Source organism: Delphinus delphis, chromosome 13, assembly GCF_949987515.2.
Source record: "Delphinus delphis chromosome 13, mDelDel1.2, whole genome shotgun sequence".
Lineage (NCBI taxonomy): Eukaryota > Metazoa > Chordata > Mammalia > Artiodactyla > Delphinidae > Delphinus > Delphinus delphis.
In genome coordinates this window covers 76,475,402-76,492,981 of record NC_082695.1, presented here as the reverse complement: position 1 = coordinate 76,492,981, position 17,580 = coordinate 76,475,402, and the positions used below count along the sequence as shown (strand labels likewise).

Genomic DNA, 17,580 nt, shown 5'->3' with positions numbered 1-17,580 from the left:
CCTGAACTAAGAATTCTAGGTCTGCAAATTGCTAACACTTCCCCAGGTGCGCAGGCTTGATTCCTTTAGTCTGAGAAAAGGTAAAGCTAATCAACTCTTTGTGGGACTGGAAAGAATGGGTTCCCCGCGGCCAAACCATAAGAATGGAGATGAAAGGGGAGCAAAAGGTGATGCTGCTTTATACTGATGAACAGGCCTGAGTGAGGGTCTGGGGTTATCACCAGAGAGGAAAGTGGGGAGTAAAACAAGGAAAGAACCATCAAACAAAGAGGTGAAAAGATGCCAAGACTGACAGCTGAGCAGGGTTCATGAGTACGAGATCTCAGCAGGTAATAACAACAATATGGAACATGTGCTGGGAGAGTGAGGCATTTACTCCATTCCTTCCAAAACTCTATGAGTTAGATTCTGTTATTAACTGTAATCTAGAGATGAGGACACAGCTGCACAGAGACATTAAATATCTCGCCCAAGATTTAATGTGGTCGTCACTCTCTGGTTAATGGGAAAGTTAGTTTGGCTGAAAAAGTATCAAATTGGGCAAGTTAATATTAAGGTCTAAACCTAATGTGTTGCTTTGCAGGAACTCAAACCCAGTGACAGGCTCTTGTTTTTCCTTAAAAAAGAGAAATTTAGAATGGCTTCCTCCTTGTGTATTGGTTCTTTGTGCATTAGAAAGTAAAACTGAAGTTTACACACGAAGGGATGATGACTGGGCATCTGTGATGTAGCAAGGATTGTGTTAGTGTTTTCAGCTGCAGTTTAGTGTGATCAGATTCAAAATGCAGGTTCCCTTGTTCTTGCAAGGGGTGAGAATGGAGGTTCTGGCCAAACTTGGGCCTACCAAGAGATTATGAGTTTTACATTTTTGTAAAGAACTGTAAACTAAGGGCAGACCCATCTGGATAGAGAGAGAGAGAGGAAATTAAAATAAGTAAATTAAATCAGTAATAAATTTAATTTAATGAATATATTATATTAAGGAAGCCAAGGAAGGGAAAAAAAAAATAAGGAGAGATGCTCAATGGTGTCAACTAGCCTCAAGCCACAGAAAAGTAGGAATAAGAGAGAAAAATATCCACTTGGCTCTTGATACGGTTTTCATTGACCATAAACAGCTCTCTCTGACTCGATGGGCCTACTGATTCACGCTAATTAAAACTGGGCTCAAACTTGCAAAACCAACTAAGACCTTCAAGATAGGTGGTCACTCATCAGTGAGAAAAAAAATTTTTAACAAGTTTCAGGCATGAGCAGACCCTACTACCAATCATTATACTTCCCTCTGGGCAAAAATAGCAAAGCGGGCCCTTACTGCAACTAACCAGCCTGCTTGCCTCGATGGAAGAATGCCACCAAAAGGGCTATAACCTACCCCCCAAATATAAGCCAACCACTCAAATGGGATATATTTCTTTAAAATGGTTACCTTAGATCCACATGTTTAATGTGAGGCATTTTCCTTAAAGCCTGTAGCCTAAGAGTCTCCATACAGTTTCCAGACATGCACAGCTTCTCCACAGCAGTCAGTTTCTCCAATACCTCTGGAATGTCAGTGAATTCATTGAAAGAAAGACCAAGATAACTAAGCTGATGCATGTTCTCCAACTCAGCAGGAAGGGTCTGGAGAAAGTTTCCATCCAACAAAAATGTCTGTAAGCTATTAAAGAAAACATAAGAATTAGAAAGAGAGTGTATAAATTTTACATCTTTATTATTAACATACGAGTTCCATAAGTATAGATCATATTACCAGAAAAAGAAAATATACTATTCTTTGCAAAATGCTAAGGACAGGGCCTGAGGCAATAATACACCAGAGAGAAATGATCAGAGATAAACATCTTAATCTTTTACTGAAAACGAAAATTATGACCAATTTCCCCAACTTGGATAGGGATAAATGAGAACAACACAAGCTGACTGCAGTGTGAATCTGCCCAAATACCCATCTTTCATTGTTATTCTAAAAAACTAACTTCTAGGTCTTAGAATTCAACATAACTCAGGAAATGAGAAAGTAACCCCTCCTCCCATATTTAGACACATTCACCTGTAGGGGTCTTCGTTCTAAACAAGGATATTTTAATTTTTTACAAGAATCTCAAAGAAGCTAACAAATGAACTCTACACAAGAGCATGATCTCTTGATTTGGGACCAAGAGACCAACATATGACCAACATAACAAGTTAACTAATCTCATGTGCTGCGACCCTAATGCAGCTTTCTGGGGGTTTCTGAGAGATACTTTGCAGCAGGGTTTGAAGTACATACTTGTGCATATCTCCGACGGCTGCCGGGACTGCTCGGAGGGCATTGCAGGACACATTCAGCTCGGCCAGGGTTGGAATATTGCAGACTGCTAATGGGAAGTCCCCTAAATGATTATTGGAAAGGTTAAGACTCTTCAACTTGCTGAACCTATTATAATAAAAGGAAAGAAAAGACAAATATCATAGATGCATAACATCACATGATTTTGGCATAGCCTTAGAGATAATCTAGTCCAACTCTAATTCAGCTGAGCAGAAAAAGGAGCCTTCAGAGGGTAAGCAAGCAGCAGAGCTGGAGTGCACATCTTCAGACCCTAAGGCCAGCGTTTTACCTAAAATATAAAGATTATATTTAAGAACAAACGTCACTCTAAAATAAGGTTGAATATTTGAGGCGGTGAGTTTGCTGGAGTTTTTTAGCTTCACCTTGGCTAGCTTTATTAACACCCATGTGAATGACAACAGAGAGGAAGGAAAAGAACACCGATGTAGCTCTTTCGGATTTCTGTTACCCCAGACAAGTCAAAAACTTTTCTGCTTCCCTGCTCTCCAATCCAAACCTGAAATAACAAAAACTTCACAATTAATCAAAACTACACTCTCTCTAAGGGTACCAGTTTTGCAGTTCCAAACTGAAGAACCAATGACCATTCCTCAGTCTCGATCCTGCTAACCACACACCCTTCCACGAAGAGCTCTTGTCATCTCACTCTAAGGACACTTTCCTCACCTAGCCTCTTCCTAGCTCTCTCCAACCTTTCCTCCTTTTCTTCTTTTTTCTTCCCCATCTCCTCTTTCCTACCCCACAGTTAGGTACTCCTCACAGATGTGCTCTTTGTTTCTTCTCTCTTTACATTGTCTCCCTTGGAAAGCATTTTACTACCCTGTGGACAACTCTCTCTAACCCTATCACACAGCATCTCCTCTCTGTTGACCCACACTACAACATTTCCAGTCCAAAACCGAACATACCATCTTTATCCCAGACCTGCACTTCCTCCTGCTCTATTTTTGTTAATGGCTCTTTCATTTTCTCAGTTGTCCAAGCAATTAAAGCAATTCAAGAAGTCACCTCTAGGGCTTCCCTGGTGGCGCAGTGGTTGAGAGTCCGCCTGCCGATGCAGGGGACACGGGTTCGTGCCCCGGTCCGGGAAGATCCCACATGCCGCGGAGCGGCTGGGCCCGTGAGCCATGGCCGCTGAGCCTGCGCGTCCAGAGCCTGTGCCCCGCAGCGGGAGAGGCCACAGCAGTGAGAGGCCCGCGTTCCGCAAAAAAAAAAAAAAAAAAAGTCACCTCTAAGTTTGAGGGCACCTCTCTGTGTACTGTCACATTTGGCCCATTGCCAACCTCGAGAACGTTTTCTATTTGAGATGAGAATCTGATTAGTTATTGCATTATGCTAATTATTTTATAAACTGGCCAAGCCTAAATACTAGGCAATGTGTACTATGCCTAGAACAGACACATCTTAAAAATAAACCCAATTCAATCCAATCAGCATTTTAAAGAAACTGTCATGTGACCTCTTTATTGAATTTTATAATAAAAAATGTAAAGCTTTGTTCTAAATGGCTATGTAAATTTTATTCTAAATAGAAAGCTGACAATGTACCTATCTGACAGACTGATAGCTATTTTGACAGAGTAATTTTGTTTTATTTATTTATTTTTGGTGGGGGTGAAATTGAAAAGAATAGTTTTATTGCTTTGCCAGGCAAAGGGAGCCACAGAGGGCTAATGCTTTCAAAACTGAGTGTCCGGACCTGCAGGGGGTAGTGAGGAGTTTTATAGTAATGGTTCAAAGAGGAGGGTGTGATCAGCCCATGGACCTTCTTCTGATTGGTTGGTGGTGAGGTAAGTGGGAGTCAGCGTCATCAACCTTCTGGTTCCAGCCAGTCCGTGGTTTGCCTGTTGTGGCAGCAGAGTTAACTTCTCCCACCTGGCGGGGGTTTCAGTATCTGGTTTCAGGACTTAATGAAGCCCAGGTTCTTGATGTCTCATCGCAGAAACAATTCAGTGAGAGACAAAGTTGGTAGGTAAGAAGTGGATTTATTTCGAGAGAAACACACTCCACAGACAGAGTGTGGGCCATCTCAGAAAGCGAGAGCAGCCGACAGAGTAATTTTAAAGTAAAAAACAAAACAAAACTTAAGAATTACTGCTAAACGTGAATAATCATTTTAAAATTTGTTTTGTATTTTATGATTTGACTCATTAGTCCTACTTAAAACAAAGAATGTTTATTCTGTATTCTGATTATCTATGACCTATCTAACACACAAGCTAGAATTAGAGGGTCTATTATTCCTAGCCCAGGGGTTCTCAAAGCATGGTTGGGGGACCGTGGAAGAGGTCCTTGAGATCCTTTCAGGAGATTCTCAAGGTCAAAACTATTTTCATAACAATACTAAGATGTCATTTGACTTTTGCCACTCTCATTTTCTCCCAAGTGTCCAGTGGAGATTTCCAGATGGTATATGTCTTTGTGATAGCACACCTGATTAGAAACAGAAGGAGACTTGAGAATCCAACTATCTTCTACTTAAGCCAGGCATTAAAAGAGTTGCAACAATATAAAATAATAACATTCTTCTCCCTATTTTTTCTTGTTATAGAAGGTATTTTTCATAAAAAATGCACATGTTAACAAGAATGGGGTTTATTATTTTTCTAAATGAATTACTATATATGAAAATATTTCTCAGTTTAAATTTCTGGCACAGTAAATATCAACAGTTTAATCCACAGAAATAAAAGCTGCTTAGGGTCCCCAATTTTTGAGACAGTAAAACAGTCTTGAAATAGGGTTGCCAGATAAAATACAGGACATCCAGTTAAATTTGTATTTCAGATAAACAAATAATTTTTTAGTATAAGTATGTCTCAAATGTTGCATGAGACATACTTATGCTAAAAAATATATATTCTTTTTTTTCTGAAATTCAAATTTAACTAGATGCTTTTTTTCTTCTAATTCTGGAAACTGTATCCTGAAATAGATAAAACTGCTCTTCTAGTCCAAACAAAAACAGTACCCTACCTTCTAGATTTGTATCCTCATTTGGTAGAACTGGCCACGGTTTTAAAATATGCATGCAATTAAACTGAACTTTTTTAAAAAAAAGTTCCTCTAGGAAGGAAAAAGACCCTAGACATTATCCAAAACAATATAGCACAAAGACTTCAGAAAGTGGAGAACAGAAGGATTACAATTCCAGTAATTACTCAAGATGGAAAGTGGAAGCATTGGCTTTTGGAAAAGTATTTGTCAATAACAGGGAGATAAAAGGTATATTCATCTATGCAAACAAATTTATTAGGACCATACCATTCCTGAGAAGAAAGGCAAGCAGCAGTGAGTTGAATGAGTAAAAGGCAGGTGACAAACTTGAATGGAAGAGAAAAAAAATAGTTAAGTACAGGCCAAGTGCCCCTATAGAACAAGGAGTTTGGGCTCCCTTGGCCTAGAGCTGTACTGTTTGGTACAAATACCACGAGACCCAGGTGGCTCCCGAGCATCTGAAATGGGGCTAGTCAAAACTGGCATGTTCTCTAATTATAAAATACACACTGGATTTCAAAGACTTAGTACAAAAAAGAATGTAAACTCGGGCTTCCCTGGTGGCGCAGTGGTTGAGAGTCCGCCTGCCGATGCAGGGGACACGGGTTCGTGCCCCGGTCTGGGAGGATCCCGCGTGCCGCGGAGCGGCTGGGCCCGTGAGCCATGGCCGTTGAGCCTGCATGCCCAGAGCCTGTGCTCCGCAATGGGAGAGGCCACAGCAGTGAGAGGCCCGCATACCGCAAAAGAAAAAACGAATGTAAATTCTATTAATAATTTTTTAGAACTGATAATTTTGATACATTGAATTAAATAAGCTATATTATTAACATTAATTTCACCTGTTTCTTCTTCCTCTTCCTCAGTGTGGCTACCAGAAAATTTAAGATTACTTATGTGGTTCACATTATATTTCCATTAGAGAAGCATTCTCTCCATACTAACAATAAGCAGGATCCTGGAATTCCTTACCCAAATGACACCTTATCTGTTTTCAGTGCTTGTGTGGGCCTCTTCCCTGGGCCCATCCGCCCATGAGTATGTGCACCCATAGGCCCTAGGAGTGGACAGAGCTTGGACACATGGGCTGTGTGTCCAGCAGGATGAGGGATAGAGTCGGAGATGGATAAAGATGAGGTTTGGGCCACTGAGCCAGTTCCCCCACATACAGCCATATCCAGGGCAGAACCCCAAGGGGTCTGAGGATTATATAGATAGAATTCAATAAATTTGAATCTAGAGGTCATCATAAAAGTATATTTGTGAAGGTAGGAGGCGAGAATGTGTCTTATTTAACAGTTTGTTAGCTTAATTTTAACATCTTTTTTTTTTTTTTTTGCGGTACGCGGGCCTCTCACTGCTGTCGCCTCTCCTGTTGCGGAGCACAGGCTCCAGACGCGCAGGCTCAGTGGCCATGGTTCACGGGCCCAGCCGCTCCGCGGCATGTGGGATCTTTCCGGACCGGGGCACGAACCCGTGTCCCCTGCATCGGCAGGCGGACTCTCAACCACTGCACCACCAGGGAAGCCCTGTTAGCTTAATTTTAAATTAAATATTTAGATATGTGGGCTGGGGCCTCAATTTATACTCTTGCCCTAGACCTATACATTTTAAGGGCTGATTCTGATTTATAAGTGTCCTAAGTTTCTCTCGTTCCCTCTCCACCTCCTTCGTAGCCTGCCCTGCACAGCCCATCCCCCAAATTCTTCCCAGAAAAGAACACAACGTTCAGTAGACTTGTTTAGCAAACAAAGCATGGATTGTTTCTGAGAACTCAAGTTCTTGATCAGAACATAGTAAAACTCATCTGTTTTGGAAACTCTAACCCTTAGCCTTCTTAGAGGTCCACTTTTTCTTTATTTATGTAGAAAGCAGTCAGATTATAGGCATCTGCCAATTCAAAAACCCCTTCTTAGAAAAATAAAAGTCCACCTAGAATCCACTTCCCTCTGGTCTTCAAATGGGTGAAACAGATACCTGAAGGCAATGTTTAAGAGAGAGATAAGAGTTCAAAGTGGGGAGTGGGTGACCTTTCCTCCCTTTACCTTCATTTTAAAAGAATGCAGAGGAGAGAGCAAGGTGACAGCACACTGTTACGGAAGAAAAGACCAGAAATCTCTATGTCTCCTACAAAATTAAAGACTTTTAGCTCTGTCATGCTAACAGGTGAGACAGATAAGTTATCAAATGTGCACAGGCTCAGATTCTAAAATAAAACTTGGCTGGCTTTGGAAAAAATGCATATTTGGTGAAATATTTTAAATAATTTTATTTTTGAAACTAATATTACAGTTCTTAAACCTTAAAATTAAACCCTTGAAATGAAGTTACATTATATTCAATCAGGCTGCAGATGTCCCCTCAGAGCTGTTCAATATAGGAAGTAGTGATGATCAGAGCATCACAAAATTTAAGACTAATAAAAATTATTTTAATGACGATTGTAATAATTACAGTTATGAGTTTATCAATAACAAGAAAGGATTCTTTTTGATACTGTAGAAACTAAAAGGACAAGAAACTGCGTGGTTTGTTTTTTAAAAACATCTGTTATACGTACACACACACACAGACGCACACAGAGACACACACACACACACGCACACACACACACACGCACGCACGCACAGTGCCAAGGCTAAAGAAAGCTACTTAAAGTAGATATACCTTCCTTATTTCTCAGGGCTATCAAAAGTGAGAACAGACGGGGCCTTTCATTTCCCAGGGTCATAGACAAAGAAACTAGGCTCAGAGAAATGGTGTGACTATCACATACAACTTGAATCTACTGCCTTTCAACATCAGTACTACTTCTCATCTCTCCCGCCCTTCTTTTATTACATCTTATTAAAGAGTTAAATGTAAATAGATATCACTTACTAACAATTCTAAGTCACAGGTCAAAGAACTGCCTCAGAGTAGTGTGTGGAAAGCACTCCTTTTTCACCTTCATTTCCCTCTATAGAGGGTGGCATTATCAGCCCTGGAGGATAATGAATATTTTGAACACCATGTACATTTACCTTCAAACAAATTCAGGCACAGCCCATGCTCCCAAACTACCCAACAACCTGAAAAGACTGACCTCGCTTTCCAGAGCAAGCAGAATGCTTTAAGGAAAGAGATATTAACTCATGTTCATTTGTTTCATATAGAGCTCAAAGTAGGGAAAAGAAATCAAGTTAACATTCATCCAGTCTAACAGTAATCTTAGTTCTCTAAATGAAGTTACATGGCACAGTATCACATTTAGCAAATGGCCTCTCTTTATTTTCTAAGGAGCACTTGCTCCCAATGATTTTAGTCTGCAGTATTTATGGGTGCCCAATGCCATCCACATAAGATATCACAGTTGAGAAAAACAAACACACAAATGCTGTCAAGTTTCATATACCGCCCTGTCCTGGGCGTGTTTTATTATGATCACTGATGTGCTTAATCTTTTCTCCTTTCTCAGCATTTATCCATTCAGTCTATCGACACTCAAAAATTTATGTACAAGGTTCTTTCTGCATCTGAGTTAAAGGTAAGGGCTGCATAGCCTGTATAGATTTAGGAAATAAAACCAAATAAACAGCATGATAACTATTTGGAGACATAATACTAATTAGCTTTCGATCCATCTAAATCTTTAGTAATTTTCCTTCCAGGAACTAAGGGTAGAGTACTAGGAAAACTTGACTGTAAAAGAAAATGACAGTATGGTAGAAGTAGTTCTATTTTTAAACATATTCTAAATGTGCTTAAAATGAGTGTCACACACTACACTCATGAAGCGGAAACCACATTTGTCTTACTCAACAGAGTCAAAGAAAAATCAATATTACTTTCTGGAGTTATTATTCCCCACAAGTGGGTCAGTTAAAAAAAGACTCCCGGGGTGACTGGATTTCCGTATCATAGTAACAGTCTAAGTTTAACTTGTTTTTTTCCCGTGGGGGGACAGGCTAATACATGTTGGAAATCATTAGGCTTCGGTACTAAGTAATGAAGGCCCTGCTTGAGGACTGGAGCTGTAAGCCTAGCTCCAGGCTTAGCCCTCTGCCTTCCATTAATTATTAATTATGAAAAGCAGGTTCCCTCATGGTCTGGAGAGCTGCACCTTAGTGGAGAGATGCCAACTCTCAGTGCTCTGTAATACAAACTGTATTTGCTTTTCAGAGAAAAATTGCTTTTATTTGATGACCAAATTAATACATGCTCTTTTTAACAAGTCAAACTCTAGAAGCATGTAAACAAAATGTTAACAGTCTCCTACTTCCTTCCAATCTCATCCTCCTGAGATAACCAGTGTCTAGAGTCTGGTATATATCCTTCCAAAGCTTTTCTTCCTTGTAAAACACATACATGCGTAAGTGGGTGATAACCTCCCTCCCTCATTTTTGAGTGGGACTGTACCACACGCTTCTCTTCTACAACTTGTTTTCTCATCTAATACAAACAGATCATCTTTCTGCGTCAGTATGTTAAAATCTAACGCACTCTTTTGACAGCTGCATAATACACAGAGTACAAATGTGCCACCACCTATTCCATCCCTCTGCCGATCGACACGGAATGCTTCCGGTCCTTTGCTGATAGAAATAATTCAGCCTATTTGTTTGTGCATCAATGACTCTATTTTGCAGTATTTATGGGTGCCCAATGCCATCCACATTTTTGAAACCCAACAGGCTCTAAAAATTCAGAAGTTTTTCTTTGATTCATGTGGTGCCAAAAATGATTTAAACTTATGTGAATATTCATCTGTTCCCTTTAGAAATATAAACGTGTTTGCTTATGGGGTGCTGTCCCAAACCTCGAGGGAGGTGTTATACAATATACAGTAATATGCACCGTATTATCTTTAATAACCTGAAAATCTCTGAAATCTGAAACACAAATGGCCTCAAGAGTTTTGGATAACGGATTGTGAACCTGTATTTCTAAAAGTATAACTGTGGGTCTAAGAGTTTGTACAATTGAAATTTTTTTTAACCTTTCTTGTATTTTATATAACGTTTAAAGGTTACTTTCCATTTACAGTTATTACAGAAGATTGGCTATATTCCCCCTATTGTACAATACATCCTTGACCCTATCTTACATCCAATAGTTTGCATCTCCCACCCCTATATATATATTTTTAATCCATATGGCAAAATTACCAAAAAGTTGTAGAAATTCATACTCCCAATTGGCCACACAGGAGAGGGTTTCTTTCCACGCTACCTTCACTACCATTTAATGTTAGCATCCTTTGCATTATTGCTAATCTGATGGGCAAAAAGTTGTATCAGGTCATTTCAATTGCTGTTTCTCAATGAAGTTTATCTTGTTGTGAAGTTCATCTTCTTTGAAATACACAGTCATGTTCTTTGCCCATTTTTCTCCTGGGTTGTTCACCTTCTACATATCAATTTGTAGGAGCTCCCTGAAAACCATGTGCCTCTTGGTGTCGTATGACGCATGTGTGTCACAGGACACCCTAGCCTATGGTTTCATTTTTCCCGCTTTGCTAATGCTGACTTTAGCCATACACTAACTTTATTTTTTATTTGCTCAAATGTGGACATTTTTTCCTGTATGGAGTCTGTTTTTCACCTTGCTTGAGAAGGTCCTCTTACCCTAACCCAAAGTGGCACAAATGTTCTCCTATATTTCCTTCTAATATTTATATATTTTATTTTTCACATTTAGACCTTTATTTCACCTGACATTTATTTTCTGTTAGGTGGAGGTCTAACAATTTTTTTTCTGGTATCTAATTATGCCAATATCATTTATTAAATAAACCATCCATTTCAATTTCCATTCAATTTAAATAAATTTCATAGAATAGGGGAAGAGAGAACAAAAAGAGAAGCTTAGTGCCCTTCCAGTAAAACAGACGAAGAAAAAGGCTTGGGTAAAAACAAGCTGCATTTACTTTTTCTTTCTCTTTTCTTTTTTTCCAAGAGAATTTATAAAATCAAGTGCCTGTATTTTTGTCCTTCCTAAGAGCCCACTTTGTGGTTTTGAGTCAGCAAAATGCTTTAATAAAATTATTAGTTTGATAGAGTAGCTTTTCTCTTTTCTCTTTAGAAGGACAAATCTTGGGAAGGGTATTAAAGTACACTTTGAAAATCTGTACTGAATGCACTTTCTCTCAAGAAACATTAGTTAAGTCAATGAATGAAAGACATCAGTCAGCAACTTCCTGATCCATCTTCCATGCACTCCTCAAATCCCAATTCCTTTAGTATGGAACTTTACTGGCTTATGAACTTAGTCCTACACCATGTTTTAATATTTTTGCCCCAATCCAGGAATGATATAGGGCAACCTGAACATGCTGTTATGTAAGAAAGGCAAATAATCTGCAAAACAGTTAAGAGGCTCTCTCTCCTGGATGCAGGAGAAAAGAAAGGATACCTTTTACTCCATGTTCTTCTTGGACTTGTCTGCAGCTCTGGTGGCATGAGACACATTTGAATCTTTGGGCCTGCTTCAGAATTGCTGGGAACACCTACCCTTCAGAAAGCATGACTCATCTCCTTTTAGCTCTCACCAAACTGTACTGTGCTGAAATTGAACTCTCATCGGTGACTTCTCCATTTCTTGGTGCGGCACTTTTTTCCTGTTGTCCCTTTACCACTTTGAAATGAATCCACGTGAACTTATGTATGCCATTCTGTTCCAAGTCTCAAATGGCCCACTGGCCTTGTTCCCAGCTAGCACCTGCCAGGGTCTTCTGGGAGGTTCAGCGCACCCAAATGCTAATGCAGCACACAGCCAGCTTCTCAATACTTGAGCAAAATAAACACAAACCACCCCATCTTCGTCCTAATCACCATAAATGACTGTCAGTATAACCAAAACAAGCATATTACCTTCTCATAGGACTAGAAAATAAAAATAAACACATGCATATTTTACCTGGATAAAATTTAAAATTTACAGCCACAGAAGAATTTGAGCAGCATTTTCCTAAGGACTGCTGCAAATGTGAAAACGCAGAAAAAGTATACCAAAGCTACAATTCATAAACATAATTTTTCCAAAATAATAATCAAGGAAATAGAGAACACTCAGTGCTGGCAATAATTACAATGGACATGTTGCTGGAAGGGCAAATTAAAGCATCCCCTAAAGAGAGAAATGTTTACTTTAATCCTCCCTTTTAAGATAGTTGAAACAAGAGGCACTTATGGGTTACTTACTTTGTGCCAGATCCTAGACACAGTTAACCCTATGGATACAAGAGGCAACAAGACAGAGCTCTTGCCCACAGCAAGGCGGGGGTGGGGGGGGGCATGCAAGGGCAGGCTCCCATGAATCAAGTAATTCCATTATACAGAAAACCACTCCAAATCACAAGACGGTAACCATGCGGAAAGAACAGTCACTAGATCTACAGGAACTGTGCACTAACTAAATTCATGAAAACAGTAAGTCCTCAGTGGCATACATCTGTCATTTTCTGATTCTTTTATAAATTGGCAACATAACAATCAAAAAAACAAAGAAGAAATATGTTATGTTACAGTTAAACATCTCTTATGAAATAGTTTCTCACTTTATCTATGACTACATTTTTTCATTTTCTTACCAACAGATCTGCCCATAGTTAGCCAATTTAATTGAGATACTATTCAAGAGATGTTTAATATTAACTTCCACACTAGTAGGACAAATCACAAAATATAAAAAGAACATTTCTGGGCTTTCCTGGTGGCGCAGTGGTTGGGGGTCCACCTGCCGGTGCAGGGGACACGGGTTTGTGCCCCGGTCTGGGAGGATCCCGCGGAGCGGCTGGGCCCGTGAGCCATGGCCACTGAGCCTGCGCGTCTGGAGCCTGTGCTCCGCAACGGGAGAGGCCACAGCGGTGAGAGGCCCGCGTACCGCAAAAAAAAAAGAACATTTCCGTAACAGGCAGAAAACGTATTGCTATTTCCACTTCTCAAAGCAGAGAAGACCCACACAGTATACTTAGATTAAATCCCAGTTGAGTCATACAAGGATATGTAAAAATGAAAATCAGGTAATGTCTCTATCAAGGATATTAGATTACCAAAGGAGAAGGCGAACATAAGCTAAAGCCAGAAAGAATAATCATGTCACGAAAACATGCTCAGACATGGAGAGCTTAAGCTCACTCACATCACAAACAGACCAGGCATATCTGATAGTTAAATAGAAAAAATCAAAAATCCAATACCCGAAGTTTACTAGGTATAATAAAAGTCCGATCCTAGGACTGAACCATTCATTCACTAAACATTTTCTGAGTTCTTATTAGGCATAAAGGGTGTGAAGCATACACATGTGAATTAGGCATGGTTTTCACCCTCCAGGAACTTGAAACAGTTTGGGAGCAAAGCTGCTATAATAAAAAGCAGAAGATGAAACGTACTGGAAAAAAAATACCATAAATGCTTGCAGAAGAGAAAACTCATTTTTACCTAAGGGACATGAACAAGAGTTCAATAGGCAGATGGGGAATTGAAAAGAGAGCATTCATAAAGAATAGGCTGGTGTGACTGTTTCTCAAACTTCAGTAAGCATTGTTAGAATGCAGATTCATGGGCCCCATCACCAGAGGTTCTGATTCAGCAGGTCTGGGATGAACACCAGGTACCTCTGTTTCTAGTAAATACCCCAGGTGATTCTGATGTAGGCATTTCATAAATCACATTTTGAGAAACACTAATTTGGGGGGCAAAAACTCCACGGTGTTCTTGGAAAACGTTAAGCAAACTATACTGTTAAGCAGAAAGCACTCCTGGGGTCGTAAAGGATGCTTAGAGTATTCACAGAGCACCTTGAATTCCAGATGAAGACACTGCTATTTACCTATGAACTTTTTTTTTTAGCTTTTTTTTTTTTTAAATTTATTTATTTTTTGTCTGTGTTGGGTCTTCACTTCTGTGCAAGGGCTTTCTCTAGTTGCGGCAAGCGGAGGCCACTCTTCATCGCGGTGCATGGGCCTCTCACTGTTGCAGCCTCTCTTGTTGCGGAGCACAGGCTCCAGAAGTGCAGGCTCAGTAGTTGTGGCTTACGGGCCTAGTTGCTCCGTGGCATGTGGGATCTTCCCAGACCAGGGCTCGAACCCGTGTCCCCTGCATCGGCAGGCAGATTCTCAACCACTGTGCCACCAGGGAAGCCCTACCTATGAAAATTTTTGAACAGGGGAGTCTAGAACACATGGATTTGTGTATTACATAAATCAAGTAACGGCTCCCTTTCCCTTCTTGTGCTTCCCCTACACACACACACACACACACACACACACACACACACAATCTCTCTATGTAGGGTGAAAGTGAGGCTTCTGACAGAAATCTTTAAATTGGAGGAAAGTACAACTATTTGGAAAGTCAGACTTTCCCTAAGGTTTCTTGTTAATTATGAGTCCCAAAGACATCACCGGGGAGGGATGGGTGTGCCCTACTTTCGAGAGGCCTCTGTCAAATACCTTGCCAGCTCTAGCATCACCATCCTAACCCAGCCATGGGAAATGACAACAGGAATCTGACTCTTCCATCCAAAGCTCTATTACTGCAGAGCGCATGGTGAGTGACATCAAAATTGCAGGCACTCTTAGGACAAACGGAAACCCTCATGGGTCTTTAATTTTCAAAAGTTACACGTGCGTGTTGTTAGAAGGAACTCCAGTGTTAGCTGTACTGTTAGCTGTGTCTGTCTGACATGAGGCAGAGGGGAGAGGGAGAAAGAGGAACATTACTGGTTTCCATCAGCATTCTCACACTAGCAACCAGAACATTATTTCAGAAGTTATCAGTAATGATGTTAATCATGTTCCCAAGTCACAAGTTACTATGCTATTTAACCATCAACAACCGCAAAATAATTATCTGTTGGCCAGCTCACTGCATGCTTATCCTTTTCCCCTGAGAGCTAGGCAAAGTGAAAAGTTGGTTACCACTCAGAATAGCAAATTTCTGCAAATACTATGTTTAACATTAAACTCTTACAGTTAAAACTGAGAGAGTACAGCGAGGAGCTCAACTAAAACAAACAGAAGAACAGAATTGGCCAGAATACAATAGCCTCACTGGATGCAAGCCAAGGCTTCTGAAGATCTCTCCCCACTTTTTAAGTGGGGAAAAAAAAGTTAAAGAACATCTTAAAGGATCCCAAGAAGGCAACAGGGCAAACTGAATTTAATATAGTCTGGCTGATAAATAAATCTTTTGTTTCTTCTGAGCTCTCTCTTCTAAATGCGCTGTATGAGGGCAGAAGAAAATAGGCTATTATTGCCAGAAATGAGGCCGAGAGCCGTCACCAAGGAGAGCACCAAAGGCTACACAATCTCAGCGTCCCAAGCACCAAGCAAACGCCTTCCTTTGATCACACGCTCAGGGAAAGAAAATGGGAATTGTGTGAGATGGAAAGCTTCCCAAGAGGATCAAAACTCCATCTGAAAAGCAAAGCTGCATAAAGAAAGGAACTTCAGTGTTGGGAAAAGTTAACTGGAAAAAGGGCATTCCATACAGTCTCTGAAATTCCTTAGACATTCGGCAAGCCTCACCAAACCCAGTAGTGAAAATTCCTTCCCAAGCCCTGAGCAGCGACTGTGCTAAGTGTTTTGTCTTTAATGCATCGGCTATGCCCTTCCTTCAGCAGTGCGTGGCTCTTGTTTGCTTGCAATATTTTTTATATGACAGAGCATCTTTAAAGAAGCTGAAACTGTTCTAAGAACTGCAGTCTATGTCTGGCAAATAAGCTGAAGAAATATTTTAGCATGCCACCCCTGATCCCACTATGTTAATGAATCATCACTGTTTCCATTAAAAGTGAGTCACTGATAAAATCACTGATAAAAACAAAAATTAAAATCTCTCTTTCTATAAAAACCTGGAAATGAGAACTTTTGGTAAGGATAAGTAATTAAAACGAATGACTCTGTAGCTCTGGACTGCCAAGATCCCCAAAAGAACAGAGTAGGAAATAAGGTCATTTGTTTTCCATTTCATGGAGACTAAAAATGTAGAAAATTAAGCTTTCTAAGAAGAAAGGTACTTGATAAATGCCAGGCATAATTATGAGTTTCTCAATGCTCATTTCTTCAATAACTTTCATTCTTTTACACCCACATACTTGCACACCCAACTCAACTTCATTCCTTCACTCCCATTTGAAAAATTCTCATCCCTCCCATCTCTCTTAGTCTTTTCAGCTGAAAGAAATTTCACATCTAATCAGATAACATTCCAAGTACCGGGGTGGACAAAGCTACCAGAAACATATACATACGAATTATTACTATCAAACTTGGCTTTTGAGTTTGCTCTTGACATTGCTCTTTGTAAACACTGCACTGGATATCACCGTAAAAGAACTCTGAGCTATCATCCCTTACAAACTTTAGATCTGTCAAAACAATATTACGACACATGAAATTTTAATAAATGATAGATTTAGCTCTTTTAAATGTAAAAGTACATTTGAAACATTTGAACACCAATATAATTTAGTACAAATAGGTTCACGCTGCTTTGATACCATATTAAAAACAACAAAATTAAGACATGGGAAGGAAAATTATATTCCTTGAATTTAAGCCAACAAAAAGTTGTCCTCTTCATTGACTTTACAAAGAAACTTACTATATTTTATTAAAACAATTCTCCATTGTAAATAATAACAATTTAGTACTAATACCATCTGGGTCATCTAAATGGAATACGATTATAATATAAGTGAAATACTACGTATTAATAAAATAGAGGTAAATAATGATCGTAATTATTAGTAACATACAAAATCCGGAAAGAAACCATTAAAACTACCAAAAATTACTCTGATTTTGCCTTGACTCTATTTTTGAAAACTAACTGAAGAGTTCCAATGCCAATAAAGGAAAAACAAACACTGGTAGTTCCAAGAACAATGTTTTCCCTCTGAAACTGCTGGCCTGTGTGTGTACATCAGCATGCCATCTTTCCAGAATTAGAATGTTGTTGCAAATACCATTTTAAATGTTCTATGGAAATTGCTCATTTGTTTAAGGTGAGAATTTGCAATAGAAAGAAAAATATTAGGGGGATATGTGGTTAAGAGAAAAAGTCTTAGAACTCCTATGCATTATAAATGCTTTGTATGTAAAGTTTCTCTCTGGATATTCGCCCTGACGCTGTAACCTAAAAATTCATCCCTTGAGACTTTGGTAAAAACATAAAAATAAATTACCCTTTGGTACCTCTCTAACATATTCCCTGTGAAACATACACTAGAGATCAACACAAATTCCTTAAACATACAAC

General features: G+C 39.5%; 1 protein-coding gene across 1 annotated transcript in view; it reads right to left on the bottom strand.

Moving 5' to 3' along the window:
* Positions 1 to 17,580, bottom strand: part of PHLPP1 (PH domain and leucine rich repeat protein phosphatase 1) — a 213,205-nt gene that overhangs the window by 55,354 nt on the left and 140,271 nt on the right. The window contains exons 5-6 of the mRNA XM_060029176.1: positions 2,276 to 2,422; positions 1,430 to 1,660 (exon numbers count right to left, since the gene is read on the bottom strand). Of these exons, the coding sequence (XP_059885159.1) occupies positions 1,430 to 1,660; positions 2,276 to 2,422 (378 nt within the window). The remainder of the gene's footprint in view (positions 1 to 1,429; positions 1,661 to 2,275; positions 2,423 to 17,580) is intronic.